We start from the raw sequence: 20,453 nt of genomic DNA, 5'->3' as shown, positions 1-20,453 counted from the left end.
CTTGTAAGGTTCGTGACTTTGCAGAAGTGCCAGGAGGCTTACAAGTCAGTGCATAAATCTTGATAATAAGCACACGCTGTGACATATATCCTATTAGATATGAAACGTGATATTAGTAAATTAATAATAAATCTTTCTTGAGTCAATCTCCTTGTCAGAAACAGATCTGCTTGCTACATACAAGCCTGTGTGCTTCGGGAGAGTAGATGGGCTTTTTGTATGTCACAATGGTTAGGGATTTTTGTGTAAAATTGTAGTGGGTTGTTTGTCTGCTAAGGCTAAATACTGGCTCTCAAGATCTGGCTGTCCCCCACGTACACCGAGTGGTGCTATGTAAACTTTGTTCCCCAGTTTAGCTGGTCAATAAAAGACTAGAGCCTGTGATTGGGCTGTGGGGGGAGAAAGGTAGGACTTGAGGGTCAAGTGAGAGGCTTGCAGGTAGAGAGAGAAAAAGAGGAAAGGACAGTGGTGGAGGAGGCCGCCATGAGAGGAAATGGACCATGAGCACATGGCCAGAACAAACAGCAAGTGACAAGGGACATAAAATGGCTGGGAAACTAGCTAGAATGTCTCCAAACCTGTTCAATCTAGACTCACAGTTTGTAGATAAAATACCTGTGTTGTGTGTCTTATAAAGGCTACCTAGAGTTATAATCGATATTACTTAAAATGAAATTGGAGTCTATTTTAAGTTCTATTAGAAGTTCAAATGAACAGATGACAAACAAGTCAACACCAAGCTTTCTGGACATCAAATGGTTCTTTAGGATTCAGGTTTACCTCAGTATGTGAGAGAAAGAGGCAGGGGGGTCCTCACTTTCAGGGCAGCCTTGGCTTCTCACTTTGCCAAAAAGCTAGAACAGCAACAAAACCACAAACCAAAACAAGTCAAAGCTAGCAAGCATACAAAACCATGCAACTGAAGGCACATGGAAGCAGGGAGCTGTCTTCTGAATCTAGAGAAGCAGATAGAGCCGCCAGACCTAACCAGCTCTTTCCGTTTGGAGGCTAAGCCCACACACAAACTCCAGGAAGGAGGTGTTGGGACATTCTGTCCAGCAGCTGGATGTCCACTTCCTCCTCTGAAGGCTGGTAATAATTGCATGTGCTCTCACTGTTTGCAGATAAAGATGACTGCGGCCCTGGTGGGTGTGGCAGCCATGCCCACTGTATTTCAGAGGGAGAGGCAGCTGTGTGTCAGTGTTTGAAAGGATTTGCTGGCGATGGAAACCTGTGTTCTGGTAAGAGCAAAGGCCAAGTGCACAAATTTGAAAAATCATGAACCAAAAGCGTTCTTTTTACTAACTAAAATTCTCCACAAGGATGTAAGTAATTAGTAGGTTTAAATAAATTATTTGATGTTGGGGGGGGGAAGGAATGGTATGCGTAGTAAATAAGACACATAAGCACATTTACATATAATATTACCTCATATTATACTAACATTGTGTTAAGATTAAACAAAAAGTGAACTTGACACTACGAGAAACATGAATTTGAGCTCAAGTCAAACTTATGGAGTCATAAATATAGAACATAAATTCATAAATATCTGAGAACCCTAATATATATGTTTTTGTGAAACAAATAGATTATGGTAGATAGGTTTCCATTTTATATTATCGATAGTAAATGATTACTGGGAAAATGTCATCCTTGTTGTCTCTGGAAAACTCTGGAAGAAAGTAATTTACCTATACCTACTTAGCTGTTCAGACAGGTGGGGACTTCATGAAAAATGAACTTCAAACACAAGACGCAGGTTTGCACAGACAGAACCTGTCAGCGGCTGAGTGACTGGCCATACAAAGACTCAATCTTTCTTACTGTGCAGGTTACTTCTTTCCAGGATTGCCAAAACCAGTGCTTCTTAACCTTCCCGATGCTGCAACCCTTTAATATAGTTCCTCTTGCTGTGGGAATCCTCTCCCAGCATAAAATCATCTCACTGCTACTTCACTACCGCAATCTTATGACTGTCGTGAATCGCAATGTCAATGTCTGATGTGCAGGATATGCGATGTGTGATCCCTGCGTGGGTCGAGACCCACAGGTTGGAAAACGTTTCACATGCCCATGATCTCCCCACAGATATAGACGAATGTGAGCTGGGTAGCTCAGACTGTCCTCCCACCTCGTCCAGGTGCATCAACACCGAAGGTGGCTATGTCTGCCAATGCTCAGAAGGCTACGAGGGAGATGGGATCTACTGTCTCGGTGAGAGAGCCCAGGTGCCAGTGCACAGGGGCGGGGCAGGAGGCGAGCTGAAGAGAGTTGTCAAAATAGTTGCTGCGGGCTGAGGGGAGGCAGGTTAGAATCGGAAGGAAACACATGTCAAGACCTGTGCGGACAGATGTAGTTTAGGTCTGAGGAAACAATCTCCTGGCCATAACAGCACAAGCTGAGCTGCTATGCCTACCTCTTTGCCTCTCTAGTTCATTCTCTGGGGCTTGGAGGTTGGAAGCTCAGTCAGTGTTCAGAGTTGTAAGCCATCGGTAAGCAGTTGGTCTGCACCTCTCTGTAGCTGAGTTTAGCCACTGGACCATGGTGAACCGCGGGCTGGGATGGGTGTGTTGCGAATCACTGTGTGCAAGAAGACAGGGACAGGAGGCTCCAAGGCAGGTGTAAGATATTTCTGACGGTTCAGTAGATGAGAACTTCCAGCACTGACATTTCACTGCAAGCTCAGAATGATTGAAAGCCTTTTCACAACCACCCTCCTCTGCCAAGGGCTGGGTGGGGCTGCGGGCAGGGAGTTCACTCTGTGGATGTCTTCTGCTGTGCTGGGTGTCAGGAGCCCGGTAGCGCTGCACAAGTGGAGGCTTGCCCTACATACTGTCACCTAGTGCAGCGCTTAGCTGCTCTCCTAGGGGTTCCCAGCTCCTATTCTACACTGTTTCTTTTCCTCCTCCTCCTCCTCTTCCTCCTCCTCTTCTTCTTCCTCCTCCTCTTCCTCTTCCTCCTCCTCCTTCTTCTTCTTCTTTTTTTCTTTTTCTTTTTTCTTTTTTTCAGAGCTGGGGACTGAACCCAGGGCCTTGCGCTCGCTAGGCAAGCGCTCTACCGCTGAGCTAAATCCCCAACCCCTTTTCCTTCTTCTGAAAGCCAACAGAGAAGGACAGACGCCCTGGTAACCTCAATGCGGGTGTTTTCTCTCACATGTGAAGGTCATGACTACCCATTTGTGGATCCAGTTGGCTTAAGCCAGACTTTATCAGATTAGTTCTGTGCAGTCCACATACCTCTGAAAACACACTTTAAAGCACAGATTTGGCAGGCAGTCAGGAAAATGTCACTGCACTAATTAAGCAGGCTCACAGATATTTTGGGCAAACAGACTTCATATTTCATTTCTTTTGAAGGGAAAAAAGGTATATTTTCTCAGAGACTTAAGCTCTTTAGACTCTAGATTCCCACTCTTACTAACCTACCTCCCAATATTAAATATGCCAAAGGGGGTCATGGCCCTGCCCTGCCCAGTTCCATGAGATCTTTGGGACCATAGAAGCCACGGGTATGCTTGTGTGTTCTACCATTGGACCTCAGTATGTGTCTCCATGTAACCGTGTGTGTGTGTGTGTGTGTGTGTGTGTGTGTGTGTGTGTGTGTGTGGTGTGTGTGTGAATAGGTGTCTTAATTAGGGTTATTATTACTATGATAAAACACCCTGACCAAAGCATCATGGGGAGGAAAGGGTTTATTTCAGTTTACACTTCCAGGTAAGTCCTTCACTTACCAGGGAAGTCAGGGCAGGAACTCAAACAGGGCAAGAACCTGGAGGAAGGAGCTGAAGCAGAGGCTGGCCGGGAAGAAGCGCTGCTTACTGGCTTGCTCTTCGCGCTCGCTCAGCTTGATTTCTTATAGAACTCAAGATCACTAGCTCAGGGGTGGCCCCACCCACCATGGGCTGGGTCTTCCATATCAGTCACTAATTAAGAAAATGCTCAGGAGACTTTAGCTGTCTCCTGAGAGGCTCAGCCAGAGCAGGACAAATACAGAGGTGAATGCTCCCTCTTCCTCCTTCTCCACCAACTCCTTCTCTCTCCTCCTCCCCTCCACTTCCCTTCCCCTGCCCAAATCAGGGCTCTCGCCTTTATTTTACAAATTAAATGGGAGAAGGTTCTGATAAGGTCACCTGAGTCCTGAGTAAGTGACAGGCAGCTGTCCTTGGGGCAGCGGAATTAGCATCAAAATACAGATAACTCCTGGCCAAACCACAACACACTAATATATCTAACATATTAACATTTTACTATTAATTGGTATTTTGGATGTTTATATTTTAACTTGCACTCTAAGACCTAAAACTCTGGTGTGTATTTTGAACTGACAGCACCATCTGGACCAGAAGACTAGATGCAGTTAGAGAGCCTAATACTCCCAGAGGGCAAGTCTCTCCATACCGGACAGCACAGCTGTAGAGGACAGAAAAGCCCCTGGCATGCCCTCAAGTGACACAGTCTTAGGCTTATGGCTGTGTGGTCTAGGGAGGGAGAGGCTCTGGTATTTGGGAGCAGCCAGGAGGTCATGTGAGATGTTTGAATACATTGTGGCAGTCCTCCATAAGGCCATTCAGTGCAGACAGTGGAAAAACCTACTTGTTAGGGCATTAACAGCCGAGACACATAGGCTTAGTTATTTATATAGGTCATACTTAAAGATAGGGTTTCTCTGTGTAGCCTTGGCTGGCCTTGAACTCATAGAGATCGGTATGCCTCTTGTCTCCCTGGTGCTGGGATTAAAGGTTTGCACCTCCCTGCCTGACTTGTTATGACATTTATGTCTACGAATAAGCATCTAGTTGCAAAAGTGAACCCTGAGTTTTAGGATGTGAAATGCTATTTGCTGGGGGTGCTTTACTGATCTCTGGCCTGGAGAAGTCTTGAAATCTCTCCTTTCAAGTGGAGAGAAATCCCATCAGGAGCCCGGGATCCCTGAATCCCTGCAGCCCTGGTCCCAGTGATCTTTATTTCTGGCATTCACGGCAAGGCCTCCTAACATGCATAGGGCCCTGGTTGTGAAGCACCCCACAGGTGAAGAAACCCCTTCTACACGGCTGGGCTCTGTGGTTCCCTAACCCTTCCCTTTTCTGAATGTCCTTTCTCTTCTCATGGACTCCTGGGACAGACGTTGATGAGTGCCAGCAGGGGTCGCACGGCTGCAGCGAGAATGCCACCTGCACCAACACGGAGGGAGGCTACAACTGCACCTGTGCAGGCTGCCCATCAGCACCTGGACTGCCTTGCCCTGGTAGGTGGAGTGGGTGGTCCAGATCAACCGGGAGGAACTTGGTTCAGAAATCTTATGCTCCATTTGATTACCTCAGGGATTGTTTAATCTGGCTGGAGAGCTAGATTTCATCACCGGATTAGTGCTGGGCTGCAGAATTTGAGGTCATTCTGCTTTTGTTCATTTCATAGCATCTGTATATAAACCTACTCCTCCTCCTCCTCCTCTTCCTCTTCCTCCTCCTCTCCCTCCTCTTCTTCTTCCTCCTCATGGTTCACTATAGGTGTTTCTCCTTCACTCTGTGACTACTTTTCCTTTGGCTGATTGTTTTCAGAGGCTATGGAAAGCCTTAGCTGGGCTAGACAGGCCAAGGCTATATCTGGGTTTATAATAGTGTATTTTGTTTATTTCAGTATATACAAATGTTAAGACTATGTGGGCATGGTGGTGGATGCCTTTAACTTGGGAGGTAGAGATAGGTGGGTCCCTGAGTTCAAGGCCAGCCAGGTCTATAGAGTGAGTTCCAGAACAGCCAGGACTGCACAGAGAAACCCTGTCTCAAAACACCAAAACCAAAACAAACCAAAAAAACAAAAAGAGAGCTAATCTGTATAAAACCTGTACAAAATCTGCTTAGCCTATGGCACTGAACCTTAAAGCTCTGGTCTGTTTTACGCATGCTGCACACCTCTGCACATGTCCAGCACAGGTAATGGCAACAGGGAGCCTCTAGCAACTTTTCAGGAGTGTGGGCCGTGACGTGAGAAGAGTCGCTTTCAAGGAATTTTGCTATTGGTGTTGTTAATTCTTTGAGGTGGGGTTTCTCTGTGTAGCCCTGGCTGGCCTCGAACTCAGAAAGCTACCTGCCTCTACCTCCCAAATGCTGGCATTAATGGTGTGATCCACTGTGCCAAGCTTTCTTTCAAGGATTTTAGAATTGATTTTTAAAGAAGATTTATTTTTGTTTATATAAGTACACTGTCACTGTCCTCAGTCACACCAGAAGACGGCATCAGATCCCATTACAGATGGTTGTAAGCCACCATCTGGGTGCTGGGAATTGAACTCAGGACCTCTGGAAGAGCAACCAGTGCTCTTAACCGCTGAGCCATCTCTCTGGTCCTAAAATTGATTTTTTTTAAAGTCAGCATGGCATGAATTAGCAACCCAGCCAGCTTTCATTTCTCTCAAGGCAGTCACTGGTACTGATATGTGCTTCATCACCCACACAGGCAGCAGCCCACAAAAGGCATAGCAGCCAGAATAGGGCTCACCCTCTATATTCTGCAGACAGGAAAGTTCATACTTGCCTGGTCTCTGGGTTTTATAGTGAATTATTTTGTTTTTCTCAGGTAATTTTCTTCACTTAAAAGGTATTGAAGATAGGTGTGATGGCTGGTTCCTACAATCCCAGGAGTTGAGAGGCTGAGGCAGAGGGATTACCATGAGTTTAAAGGCAGGCTGAAAAACTTCTTAGTCAGTTGCAAGCAGCAGTGTCGTCCCTTTAAGGAGTAGGAAACCATTCAAAGCCAAGAGGCTTTGCAGCTTGCCTTGCCTTGTATACAGTAACATTTTCTTCCCATCAGTTGCTATAGTCTCATGCCTGAGGGGGGCCCCTAAAAGTTAAATTAGTTTTAGAAGAATGCACTTTGTGGAATAGATGTTTGTGACTCCCTAGATTGGGAGTGCAATAACGGTGTGTCGCCGGGTGGCTTGTGAGCCGTACCAAGACCCCAGTGGTTCATTTCAGGTTTAGGGTTGTCCATTCTTTCTTTGCCTCCAGTATGACAATCCAAAAGAGAGAAGGGTTTAGCTCTTGACTGGTGCAGGTTTGGTTAGGAAGGTGAGAGTCAACACTCCTGAGACTTCCGCTTTCGTCAAGAGACCACAGTGCATGTTGTTCACAGAAACACAAAATGAAAGTAATGTCTTTGACTGTTCCAGACTCTACCTCACCCTCTCTCCTTGGAAAAGATGGCTGCCACTGGGTCCGAAACAGTAACACAGGATGCCCGCCGTCGTACGATGGGTACTGCCTCAATGGTGGCGTGTGCATGTATGTTGAATCCGTGGACCGCTACGTGTGCAAGTGAGTCGAGCATCTTTCTGATAGCCCGAGGTGATACTGAGGTCCATGACTTTCAGGAAGTTTATAAAATGTATACAGAGGAGGTTTTTTTTTTTCTATAGGCAACGATGACTTTCTTTTTACATAAATAATTTGATGAACATAGTCTGGAAATTCAGTTCCTCGTTCAACATGAAGAAGGCAGATTTGTAGGAAATTTACTAAAACCAATTTGGTTTCAGCCAGATCCTAGATTTGTAAAAATGTTGCATCTCTATTCACCCTGAACGTATTGCCTCTGATGTTTAAAGCTTAAAAAAAGTTTTCTTGTCTTTCTAGCAGTTCCCTTTTCATTGCTGTCTTGGTAACAGTGATTGAGGGATGAGGCCGCTGCTGTCTGCTTCCTTTTAGATCGTAGAGTGATATGACAGGCCACATTTTCACCCAAAATGATTCTGAAGACCTAGGACTCTGAGAGACTCCATAGCACTCACCAGGAAAGCCTTTCTGTGTGATAAAAGCTACACTCAGGGCTGGGGAGAAGGGAGCCTCAGTAGGGTGCTTACAGCAAAGAAAGAGAGCCTGAATCCAGGTCTCTAGCTCCCATGAAAAAGCCCAGTTCAGGCAATGGAGATGTGGAGGTTGGAGAATCCCTGACACTTGCCCATCAGTGAGAGGCTCTGCCCGTAATTATGAGGTGGAAGGTCTAGCCAGTAGGCTCCCCACCAAGTCCGGGACCCAAGTACATTTCCTGAGATTCCCACAGTGGAAGGAGAGAACAGACTGGTGCATGCCATCCTCTGATCTGCACACGTGCTTTGGGACATCTATGCACCCATACATACAAAGAAATAAGGCGGAGAACAGAGGACAAAGACACCTGATGTCCACTTTTGGTCTCTACGTGCACCTGCATGCACACTCACACACCGATATCCACATACAAACCCAAGTGGGCAGTATTTAATCCAGGATTACATCCTACTTTTAACTGGTTTCCCATGTTCAAGGCAATGTGAGGGGATGGACAGATGTGCAGATACATATAGGTCTCATATGTGGAAGAGATGGTATGGGCTTAAACAATTTTGTGATTTTTGTTAATAGTAATGAAAAGAAACTAAGTTATTGGAGGAAGAAGAAGCTATATTCTTGAACTGAGTATGGTCTTACATTAAAAATCACGTCAGCTTGACAAAAATTGTCGAGATGTTTGGATATATTAGTAAAAATGACTCGATTCTAGTAGGACTCTGCTTTTGAGTTAATATTCCATGCCATGATTTTATAACTCAAGATGCTTTCAAGTATAGCATAATAATTCACTTTTAATTAATAGTTAATGTTAGCAATCAAATGGTTTTTATCTAGCACTTAATCCTATAAAATTACAGAACTGGATGTGTTATTGATTGTCTATGGCTTATTTCCTTTATGGTAGTTAGCTTTAGGTCGCCAGAGAACTGTTGTAGTATGAAGAATTCTAAAGGCCAGAGTGCACATCACAGTGTCATAGCAGTTTTCCTTCTAATCTGATCCTGCCGATTCATCAACACACTTCCTTTTATTGTTCATTCCCTATGAAAACATCATCTTTCTTCTGTTGTGTTTTACACAAGTTAAGCTGGAGCTGGGCAGAGGCCTAGGAGCACAGCCGCAGTCCCAGACTCCTTGGGGGGTAGTAGTGGAGGAATCAGGAGTTCTTGGTCATTCCATTCAAGGCCAGCCTGGGTCACAGGAGGCCCTGCCTTAAACAGGCCATAGCTGAAGATGTCCCTCACGTTTAAGGACCGTTAACCAAAAGCAATGTTTAAAGTCACTGGTGTCCACAGTCATTTGGGGCAAAACTTTATGTTGAATTGATTTGATAAAAATGTGGTTTAACAGGTTTTCAATGTTTTGCCCTGTTTGTCCTGTCAGCCTCCCTCACATCTCTGCATTCTGCAGTAGCAAACCTCAGGGGCTTCCTGTCAGTGCAGACAGTCCCTGGTCTTTCTGCACAGGGCGGCTTCTAGAGGCCCTTCCTTCCTTGATGGGAGCAAGATGCAGAGCCCTGGCCTGAGGTAGGGGAGTAGGGCCTGAAGCACCCACACCCACTGGTTCCCAATATGTCCCTGAATCCTGGGGACATTCCAACTCTGGAGCTCAGAGGAGGCCTCCATTCCTTCCCGTTTGCCTTTGGTCAAACATCCTTCCGACACATGTTTTTCCAGGGCTGCAACCCCTACAGCAGGCTTGTGAAGTTTCTTAAGGATGGATGTGGTTGGAGAATGCTTCCGGCTCTTCCATTCCTCGTGGATTTGTGACCACAACTCACTTAAAAGGTGTTTTACCCTTACTTGGTGTAGAGTGACTTCATAGTGTTTGGCCATGGACACTCAAATGGGTTTATCCAAGGAACCTTCTGTTTGGTTTAGCCAAACTAACTAATAATTCAGATAATCCAAAGACCCCTGGCTGTGCCCCACCCTTTGAAGAAGCACTGGTCATTTGACTGCCATGGACAGGACACAAAGACCCCAGGTCACTTCGATTTACAAGTGGAGCCCATTAGCATCTAACAGTTTTAAAAAACAACTATTAGGGATTGTCAGTAAAGAGCTAAAACCAAGTGAGCTAGAATTAAAAAGAGGCCCCAGGAAGCCTGAGCAACCTTTAGGCCCCACCTCAGCTCCTGCCTTCCATCCCTTCCATGGTCCATTTAGAGGTGAGTAGAGCAGGAAGCTTGGTAAAAGAAACAACAATGCACCAGACAGAACAGGTTTTTGACATCTCAGAACCAAGCACGTCAGACCTGCCAATCATTAACCGTGTGACCTCATGCAAATCATTGAATGCTGAGTCCGTTTCCATCCCTGTAAAAGAGGAGGCGTCTGAGAGAGAGAGAGAGAGAGAGAGAGAGAGAGAGAGAGAGAGAGAGAGAGAAACGTATCGTCATGGTGACTAATAAGTATTGCTCCTTTTCTTCCCTCCTGAAGAAGTGAGCTTACCCTTTCTCACGATGGCCAACGGTAGAATTAGGCAAGAGACTCCAGACCTTCTGGAACTTTCAGCAGCATTCTCCCATGCTGTGTCTTCCCACCAGAGCCACTGGCGTCATTTCTGTGCATTCGTCCCTCCGGCTCTTTTAGAATGAAGTGGAGAAATGGAGGGGTTGGTGGTAGATCTTGGGCTAAGAGAAGGGAATTTTAATGGGACATTTCTAAAAAGTTAATTCTCGAGTGAAGAAAACACAGTTGTCTCTGAGCGCTGGTTTCTGGAAACAAGCAGTTCCAGTAGGTGGCAGCATTGCTTCGCTTACTCGAGAGCACTGTTAACAAGCTGGTGTCTGACAGATATAGCGACAATCTCTTGGGACAGTAAGGAGTTATAGGCAAATGGCCCCTTTCCTTCAGAATAGCTCCCCACCTCTTATGTCTCTATTTCTTTCCCCACATTTTCTCTTGGGCTAGTGGTGAGTTTTACAGAAGCAAACAGCCCCTCCTTAGCCTAAGGGGCTCTGCTTCCAGTGCAGGGGCTGTGTGTGCACTTCTGTTACAGCCTGGTGTTCAACAAGGGTCTTTGCCTTCTGGTTCTTTCCTTTGACCTGGGACTGCTGCAGTCTGACCAGACATCTGTCTCCAGCTGTCTCCTGGCTAGGGTTGGTTCAGAAAGGGGGTCTCCTTAGGACTTTGGCCTGAGGGTTTATTTGTAGTTGGTGCTCTGTCATGCCTTATAGAGACGGTGTGCAAATAGCTGCCCATCATCCGAAAGACGGGCTGAGAAAAGCCGAAAGCTTGTGAGGGGTAATGTGCATGCTGCTGTGTGAATCAGTACTTTCAGCTGACATCACAAACTGCATCTAGAAAGGTGCAAGATCAGAGACCATGCGTATTGAATTTGTGACAATTGGGTGCCAGGGGCCTCCAGTTGACCTCTGTTTGTGTGTCATCAACAGCTGTGTCATTGGCTATATTGGAGAACGATGTCAGCACCGAGACTTACGTTGGTGGAAGCTGCGCCATGCTGACTACGGGCAGAGGCACGACATCACTGTGGTGTCTGTCTGTGTGGTGGCGCTGGCCCTGCTGCTCCTCTTGGGGATGTGGGGGACTTACTACTACAGGTAACGATTCTTTACCATGAAACCTGACACCCTTTCTCTAAGCTCCCCCAAGGAATGCATGCTTCCTTGGGATGAACTTGAGCAAAATACTGCATTTAAAAGCAGAGTAAGCCCTTTTCAAAAGCCTGGACTTCGCTGCACTGAAACATCAACGCTCTGCCTTTTCCTTCCCAGACATTGCACATGTATAAGGTTTGTGATCGTCTGTTTTGGTGATGCTGAGGACTGAGCTACAACCTCACGTCAGATCTGCTTATCTCCCACAATGCACCATTGCAGTCCAGTCTCTTCACTTAGCATCCTGTGCCCACATCAGCCGGCATCACTATAGTTTTTCATGGTTGCCTGCTGATAATTACCCACAAAACCTACTTTTTGTTAGAGAAAAAAACATGGTCTTCCCTACTTGGAAAGGAATTCTGGTCATTGGGTTTTGTTTTCAGTAATTTAAAGTTACGGGTTTTAAAACTGAGATGGTGGCCTGCATTTCATGTAAAAGCCCCACCTTAGTGTCGGGGAGCAGGTGTCTTCAGTGCTCCTGTTCCATTCCTTTAAAGGATGATGTCACACTGTCATCAGTTGAAACAGCTTAGGAAGTATTATAACAGTTAAAATAAACAGGCTTGGGCTGAGGGACTTTATAAAACTGTCCCCTGGCCCACCTGTCTGCCAGGTGTCAGCTTTTGGGGATATGTAAAGTGCTTACCGCCATCAGAAGGTAAATATCCAGCCACATTTACCAAAGCTGAGCAGGCACTCAAGTTAAACTGTGTTATCTCCTGGGAAACTGATCGCAGTCAGCCCAGGCGCTCCCTGAAGCCCCTGCTATAGCTGGAGCAGTAAACGGCGTCGGCTCTGGAACCAACTTGTGAGTTTCAGGTCCAAGTCAGCGCCTGTCTGTGTGGTGGGCATGTCCCTTGTTTGTGGGCATTGGCTTTCTTGGTTATGAGGTGTGGGGAAACAGTAGTTCTTTTGAGAGCTACTGTGAGACTGAGTTAGTGTGAGTTAAGAGTTTCCATAGGGGTTGGGGATCTAGCTCAGCGGTAGAGCGCATGCCTAGCAGGTGCAAGGCCCTGGGTTCAATCCCCAGCTCCAGAAAAAAAAAAAAAAAAGAGTTTCCATAGGCCTGGTGTATTGGGAATAGCAAATGCCACCTGAAGCTACTATTGTTTTCTGTGAACAGTGATCTTCCCAATAAGAGGCTTTACCTGAAAACCTTCTCCATCACCTTTGGGGGACGAGAGACCCGGGGAAACTCTTGAACTTTAACGTGGTGGCCCATCAGTATAACCACGTTTTTAGCCTATTATTTGGATTCTGTATGTCTGTAGAAAGAATGTTAAGTTATCAGTGGCTTACTCTTCTGGAAAGAATGTCAAACAAAAATAGATGTAAAAAGCAAAAAATGAAATAAAACAAAAAATGAAGGAAACCCAAAAAGCTTCCCAAGTCATAGTGGTGCAAACCTTTAATCCCAGCACTCAGGAGGCAGAGGCAGGGGTAAAGGCAGATGGATCTCTGTGAGACCATCCTGGTGTACAGAGTAAGTTCCAGGATATCCAGAAAAACATATATACATATATACACATATACACATATACATATATACACACATATACATATACAAACATACACAAACAAGTATACGTATATACATATATAGCAAGACAATATCCTGAAAGAAATGAAAAGAAAATTTTAAATTAATGCATGATATAATTATTTTTGGTTTTTGATGTATTAACATGTGACTTAATATTTTTTAGAAATTTGGATCTTTTTATTTTGAAAGACAAAGTCTTTCCATGTAACCTGGACTAGCCTCAAACTCATGATTCTTTCGCCCCGGCTTCTGGAGTGCTCTGACTTCATGGACGCGTCAGTAAGCACGCCTGAGCGGCGGCGGGTGAGGATTGAAAGCTAGTGGCTAATGGCTGGTGGTATTTTAGCTTCCAACTGCCATAGTCCAATAATAAAAATGATGAAGGGCCCATATAAATGACTCAGTCAGTAAAGTGTTTGCCATACGAGCCTAAGGACCCAAGTTCAGCTCTTAGTACCCAGGTTATACAATGCAATGCAATGCAATACAACACAATACAACACGATCCAGTACAACACAACACAACACAATATAGCACAACACAACACAATATAACACAATACAACACAATACAATACAACACAACACAATACAATACAACACAACACAATATAACACAACACAACACAATATAACACAACACAATACAACACAACACAATACAATACAACACAATACAAGACAACACAATACAATACAACACAATACAACAACACAATACAATACAACACAACACAATACAATACAATACAACACAACACAACACAATACAACACAACACAACACAATACAATACAGGAAAGTCAAGCAGGGCACACTGTGTACTTATATCTGCAACTCTGGGGGACAGAAGCAGGGGGAATCCATGGGGCCTCATGACCAGCCAGCTTAGCGGAATTGGCAAACTCTGGGTTCGCTGGAGATGCTGTTTCAAAAAATAACACACAGAGCAATTGAGAAAGACGTTTCCACTTCTCACCTCCACACGAGGGCACACTTCCCTACAGGTGCACATACACAAACCTGTGTTTACACACACACATGATAAGAACTATTGAAAGAGCGTGTTAGAGCTGTCGTGTGGTTACAATGCATCCAGAGTTGCCTAAGTCCCTGAGCGTCTCTATAGCTATTTGCTTAGCGGCACTGCCCCCTAGAGCTTCATACGGGACAGGACTGGGGTTTTCGTGTGCCTGGCCAGGTATGCACTATCTGTAGATCTAATTTGACAGGAGTTGCTCCGGGTTATCACCGAGTGGGACAGGTATTTCGTTTTTATCTTGAGATTGTCTCAGGGTTCTTGTTTTGTTTGTTTGTTTGTTTGTTTGTTTGTTTGGCTTTTTCTTAGGACTCGGAAGCAGCTATCAGAGAGCTCAAAGAAGCCTTCCGAAGAGTCAAGCAGCAACGTGAGCAGTAACGGGCCTGACAGCAGCGGGGCTGGGGTGTCTTCTGGTCCCCAACCTTGGGTAATGTTATTAAAGTACAGGGAGCTAAGAATTGCTTGATAAGAATCCTTTTCATTTTCCTCTTTCTTCCTGATGTTCAGAGAGACTGAAATCTGTTCCGGCTGCTAGCTGCTCTCAAAATGTCTTTTAGCGTCCAGCCAGTCTTCAACAAGTGCTTTTAACTTCCTCCTCATCTGTATAACTGTTCTTCTTCAGCAGAGCTTTCTGAAGATGCTAAGATCTGTCTTCTTCATAAATGATTTGGGACATGGGCAGTGCCCCGTTCCTTGAGTTCTGTGTGGATGGCTAAATTACCTGCATTGCACTTCACAGACGATAGATTTAGATTGCAATTTAAATAATCTCATTTAACTCATGGGAGAGGAGAAATGGTTTCTGCGTGTGTGTCTCTTTTAAATAAAAAAGTAAAATTAAATTTAAAAACATCAAAGAATTCCACTCTGCGGTGGCAAGCAGCTTGTTGGCTCCGAGCTTCATTCAGAAGCCGGGACTGCGGAGCTGGCCCCCAGCTGTCATAACTGCCGTCCACACCAACTGCTGCTGCACACGTCAGAGGGAGCTGTGGAGAGCTGAGTCCCCAACCCCGGAGGAGAAACAGCAAAAACAAATCTGCTCCCATCAGCTGGCAGAGAGGCACATGGTTGGAAAATTTGCAGTGCACCCTGACTGGAGCTAGAGAGAAGGGACTACACCCCTCACAGCAGGCCGCCATATTGATTCTGCAGTACGTCACTGCAGAGAGACCAGCAGTGAGGAGGAGACTAAAGAGTGGCGAGTGTTGTGAGGAGTGAAAAGAGAGAGAAAACAGCTCCCGAGAGTCACCCTCATCGCCAGCTGAGAAGCTGTCCCTGTTCCCTAATTGGCTCCACTCATTAAACCTCCCTGCTTGATGAGAAAGATAGGTACAGAGATGTTTTCCCCCTGTGCTCTTTACTGTTGAGTTCTAGGTCCTTCCTGTGGAGTGCTCCTTTCTGAACTACATAGAAGTCCAAACCTTGGGGCAGTCCTTCACCTGATGACTTATTGACAAGGAAGGACTTCACCGGCCTGTGGCCTGTGTCCAGAGCATGGCCTACTTCTCTAGTCTTCCTCCTTCTGTTTGAGTTCCTTCCATACTTAACCTGTCTGGCCTGCGTGCAAGCCAGTCGGCTCTGTTCAGCCTGTGTTGCAAGTGTGCAGTGAGTTTGAACAGTGCAAACAATGACAAAGTGATTGTTTGCTGAGTAAAGAGAATGGCTGTTGTGCTTATCTGGGCCTCTCTTTTAGCACTCTGCCTCCTAAGCTCTTCACCTATGAGGAGACAGCTGGCGGATCCCTGCAAGATAGTGGTTGTGTTGGTAGTTCTCCATACTTACTAGTGGCCTTAATTACTTGGGACTTGATAGCATGCTTCAATGAATTATATATAACCTTATGTGCACACACACACACACACACACACACACACACACACACACACAGTGGTAGCCCATACACACATACATGTGACGTTAGTCTTCTGACCGATGGGCAGTGCCCATGCTACTATGGATACTTGAACAATTTTCAGCAAAACAATGGCCTCTAGAGATCCAAGATTCGTGACCCAATGTTCCAGAATCAGAACAGATTCTCCAGTAAAATAGTCGTGTGCCCAATAGAAATTAATGCACGGTTTCCATAAGCTTTCTGGAAGCTCTCGGGTTGGAGAGATAGCTCAGTAGTTAAGATCACTGACTACTGTTGCAGAGGCCTGGGTTTGATTCCTCGCACTCACATGCTGGCTCATAGCCATCTGTAACTCCAGTTCTAGGGGGTCCAACGCTCTCTTCTGGTCTCCATGGGCATCAGGCATACACATAGTGCACAGACATACATGTAGTCAAAACACATGTACACATAATAAAGTTATAAAAAGAAAATTTAAAAGACAGAGTCTCTCATGAGCTGAAGAAAGTCGACAAGGCCTCCTTTTCCACCTTCACCTTCCGCTGTGGGGTGCCATCGACTACAGTTAAATGTTTATCAAGGAGCCTTCTGGAGCACAGCAGTTATCCCCTGAACGCTTTTCTTTTCTGCAGTTTGTGGTCCTAGAGGAACACCAACAGCCCAAGAATGGGCGTCTGCCTGCCGCTGGCACGAATGGCACAGTAGTAGAGGCTGGCCTGTCTTCCTCCCTGTAACTCGGTGAGTAGGTATTTTACCTTGATCAAAAGTCATTAGTTACAAAAGGCCATTAGCCTTGTCTAAGCCGCGTGAGCGCTGGGAGGAACTAACATACCATGGAGTTTAGCGAAACACATTTGATTGCATGTTCCTCTTCTATAAAGACCCAGCGTACTCCATCCCTAGGCACGCTGCAGTCTGCTCCATCACTCTGAGCAAGCCCACAGGACTTAGCCCCTTCCTGTGAGCTCAGGACAGCAGGCCATCCCTAGTATTGGTTCTTACTGGTTGCTGTGAGTAGCTTCCCTAGAGATGGAAATGGCTCTCCCCAAACAGGTTCTGTGGGCTGGTGGGAGTGTTCTGGCTTTGTCCTAGGGATTTCAGCATATTCTAGTCTTACCAGGGGCTAGCTCTCAGCCAGACCCTTGGCTAAGAAGTCCATGGTCTAAGGGACCATGAAGTTGAGCCAAGTTCTCAAGCAGTCCTGGAGCATATTCCGTTAGAAACAGAGTTACATATCCTTTGCTATGGTCCCTTTGCAGGGACTTGTGTTGTGATCTGTCTCTTGGGTTTGGGTCTCAGATATCACTGTCCTTTTTACAACCCACAGGGCAGTGCTGAACATGCTTTTGTATCATAAGGCATTGGGACAGCAAAGGGCATCTTTGAGCCAACAAAAACAGGCCCCCTGCTAATGACAGGAGCCAGTTTAATGTCAGTGCTACTTATATTTCCTGATAGTCCCATCATACATACCACCATACTGCCCTCCTCCAGTTTCCAGCAGGGTCTTATTACAGAAAGATCATTCTAAATTTCCATTTTGAACATGTTCTGCACTGTAACCTAAAATGCTAAATTCAGGAAAAAAATTTGCCTAATTTGAACAAGTATATTAAAGCTCATTAAGGAATTGAATAAAAACTATAATAATTATGTATGGTGACTGTTGTCTGTTAGAAGATAAAAGGTTGTCTTACAGTTACTACTTTTCCTTGAGCAGCCAACAACACATCGTTCCTTTCAGAGAAAATCTGCTTAGAAGATTTTGCAACTTAATCCAAAGCTCAAAGATTTGACAGAAATGTGGTTATGCCGGAGGCTGGGGATTCATGTCGTTAGGGCTGTACTCCAGAATGGATTAGAACAGCAGTTCTCAGCCTGTGGGTCATAACCCCTTTGGAGGTCAAATACACCTAAGACGGCTGGAAAACCGATATTTACATTCAGTTCATAACAGTAGCAAAGTGACAGTTGTTAAGTAGCAATGAAAATATTGTTGTGGTTGAGGGTCGCCGTAGCACGGGGATCACAGCATGGTTGCGGCGTTGTAAGCACCAATGTGTAATGGTTACACATTGTAAGCACCAACAGCAAATGTGCTGACCCACTCATTGCTTCCCATGTGAGTAGTCCAATGTCCTACCATGTTTCCGCCTCTCAAGGGTTTTCAGGGAAAGTACACGCAGAGGTTGAGTGGGAGGGAGGGAGAGAGGCAGTGAGGAAAGAGTTGAAGGTCAGTCTTGGCTCTGAACCGGTGCGCCCTCTGCTCCTAGAAAGCCGGAAGCATGGTAGTTGTGGTGGAGCACAGAACCATCTTCAGGGCCCCGGCCAGCTCCCATGGGCAAGGGTTAAATGAAGAGTGCTGTGCTGGGAGGAAATGTGCTTCAGATCTAAGCTTTGTTCTAAGGCATCCATGGTCCTTATGTACACGGGATAGGATGTACACGGGGAAGGCCAGAGAGCACTCTTAGCTCTTTGGATCATTTTAACCAACTGAGGCTTTGCCAGTTTTAAAATTGAGCCCCAGAAAAGTTGAGGATGGGTTCTTTTGTTTCTTATGTTTTAAGTCTGTTATCCCACGACTGTTACAAGGATGTCTTTTGCTACACAATGTGAACAATGAGATCTCCTTGTCTCCTCCATCTCCTCCTCTGTATCTATTCCTCCCTCCTCTCCCTTTATCTCCTCTTCCCCTTCATCCTTCTCTCTCGTCCTCATATCCATGTCCTTCGAACAGGGCCAGTGCACCTGACTTCCTGGAGACAGAAGCCCCGCATATATGGGATGGGCACAGAGCAAAGCTGCTGGATTCCACCATCAAATGACAAAGGACCCCAGGAAATGGAGGGGAACCCCCACTTACCCTCCTACAGGGAATGGCCTCTAGCTGAGAAGAAGCTGCATTCTCTCCAGTCAGCTAATGGATCGAGTCAACAAAGGGCCTCAGACCTGCCCCAGCAAACAGAGCCAGTTCCGTAGAAACTGGGAGCAGACAGAAGGTACCGAAGGTGAAATAGCAAACCAGGCTGAAGGGTGGTAGAGCGGCAGATCTGGTACTCCTGTCTCCACGGCTAATCACTGCTCAGGGTCCTGAAGATAACTGCATAGCTGCATAGCTGCATAGCCTCGACTTCTGCTTCTTGCTTCAAGCAGTCCCGTTGAAGACGATCAAAAGAGAAGTGGAGAAAAATCATCAGAAACCGAAGTCAAGACGTTCACGTGTTGTAAGCTGTGTCTTCTTCCCTGGACTGTTGGGCTCTTTTCCTTGTTGTCTCAGAAGAAATGGGTTAAAGCAGGCGATCATATGCTTTGTTGATTGCACAGTAGATGATATGATCTACATAGATCTTAGCTCACTCTCACGGAAAGGCTGGAACATTATAGATGCTGCTAAGATACACTGCAAGTGTGGCCCCTGCTCATAATTTTGCCTTCTGAATTGTGATTAGTGAAAATAATTGTAACTTAGAGTCCGATTTATTCAGAATCAGAGCATTTATTTTTATACTATGAAAATCCTTGAATGAAGATATTTAACTTTAAAAACATTTCCTAAGAGACAACAGTGTTTCTTAATCATTGTCTTTTCTTCTTGCAGTCTTTCCCAGTGAAAACGGTAAATTCTGCTGTTTGCATAGAATCTTTAACTTATTTTTAAGATATGAGATTGTAAACAAATTGCTTGATTTATTTCAATCAATTTATTCTAATTATTTAAATAAAATCACCCTAAGACATCAGCATAATAATTTGTTGACGTTTGTTATAGTTTGAGCGGAACCAAATTCACTAAGCCTGTCACCGTAAAGACTGAAGTAACTCTGATTCTAATGGCGAATCTTCCTTACAGCCAAGTCGTGGCTAACACAGAGGACACGGGTGTCCATACTGTGTCATGGACAGTCCGGGGCTTCGGGCTCTCAGGACAGTCATTAACCAGTCCTGTTGTTTATCTTTACCACTCATCTACCCTCAAATCTTTAGGTTATGTACTGAGAATAAAAAGGCAGGAGCACCCATGTTTCCCAAGTAGGCGAGTTGTAGAAACCTGTGTGGACATTTGAGGGCAAGATGACTTCAGGTTTGAGGATCTTAATTCTTCAGTGTGTCACTTTCTTCTGGCCAATATTTTTTCTGAATTTAGTTTTGTTTCAGTTGACAATGGGCAGCCTGAAAGATCATAAGACCCATCCTTTATTTCTGGTAAGTGAACTGACCCCAGAAAAATAATAGAAACGACCTCTCCAGGTGCCTCTTTTTTATCCTCCCCAAGTTATCTTCTCTGAAGCCTTAACTAATTGGCTTCCCTTTGTGTTCATTGAATGCACCTCTTTTAGAATCTCAAGATGGCTAATGGAATATGAAACCATGGGCTCTCAAAATATATCACTGTTTGAACCAGAAAATCCTCACTTCCTTTGAGCTTTGCACTAATGAGGAAACCTTAGAAACAGGAACCCTTGCAAGTGTTTATCCAGGCCTCATCAGCAGCCTCTGGTCTGGTTAGAGCACAGGCGTGCCGTGTTCTTTTGGTCAGTGTGTCACCCCGGAGACCTG

The 20,453-nt window shown here is 45.3% G+C and overlaps 1 protein-coding gene and 1 long non-coding RNA gene across 7 annotated transcripts in view; one reads left to right on the top strand and one right to left on the bottom strand.

Moving 5' to 3' along the window:
* The window catches only part of Egf (epidermal growth factor), a 78,953-nt gene extending 59,308 nt beyond the window's left edge, over positions 1 to 19,645 (top strand). Inside the window, 8 exon segments of one of the 3 annotated variants that reach the window (NM_012842.2) lie at positions 1,125 to 1,241; positions 2,092 to 2,217; positions 5,125 to 5,247; positions 7,171 to 7,315; positions 11,232 to 11,399; positions 14,351 to 14,468; positions 16,529 to 16,634; positions 18,634 to 19,645. In NM_012842.2, coding sequence (NP_036974.2) covers positions 1,125 to 1,241; positions 2,092 to 2,217; positions 5,125 to 5,247; positions 7,171 to 7,315; positions 11,232 to 11,399; positions 14,351 to 14,468; positions 16,529 to 16,630 — 899 coding nt within the window. In that variant the 3' untranslated portion in view covers positions 16,631 to 16,634; positions 18,634 to 19,645. 3 annotated transcript variants of the gene reach the window in all.
* On the bottom strand, positions 6,166 to 19,172 carry LOC147996541 (uncharacterized). 4 transcript variants are annotated; one of them, XR_015676916.1, is made up of 5 exons: positions 15,951 to 19,171; positions 13,828 to 13,927; positions 12,608 to 12,724; positions 10,285 to 10,418; positions 6,166 to 10,167 (listed from the first exon to the last, which is right to left on the bottom strand). It is a non-coding gene; the product is annotated as an uncharacterized LOC147996541 (long non-coding RNA). The 4 variants fall into 4 exon arrangements; XR_015676917.1 differs by having other exon boundaries at positions 10,285 to 10,466; positions 16,225 to 19,159; XR_015676919.1 differs by having other exon boundaries at positions 16,225 to 19,146.
* Positions 19,646 to 20,453: the final 808 nt, after the last annotated feature.

Source organism: Rattus norvegicus, chromosome 2, assembly GCF_021556685.1.
Source record: "Rattus norvegicus strain SHRSP/BbbUtx chromosome 2, alternate assembly SHRSP_T2T, whole genome shotgun sequence".
Lineage (NCBI taxonomy): Eukaryota > Metazoa > Chordata > Mammalia > Rodentia > Muridae > Rattus > Rattus norvegicus.
Note: the sequence above shows the minus strand (reverse complement) of the source record. Positions and strands in the feature narration are given on the sequence as shown.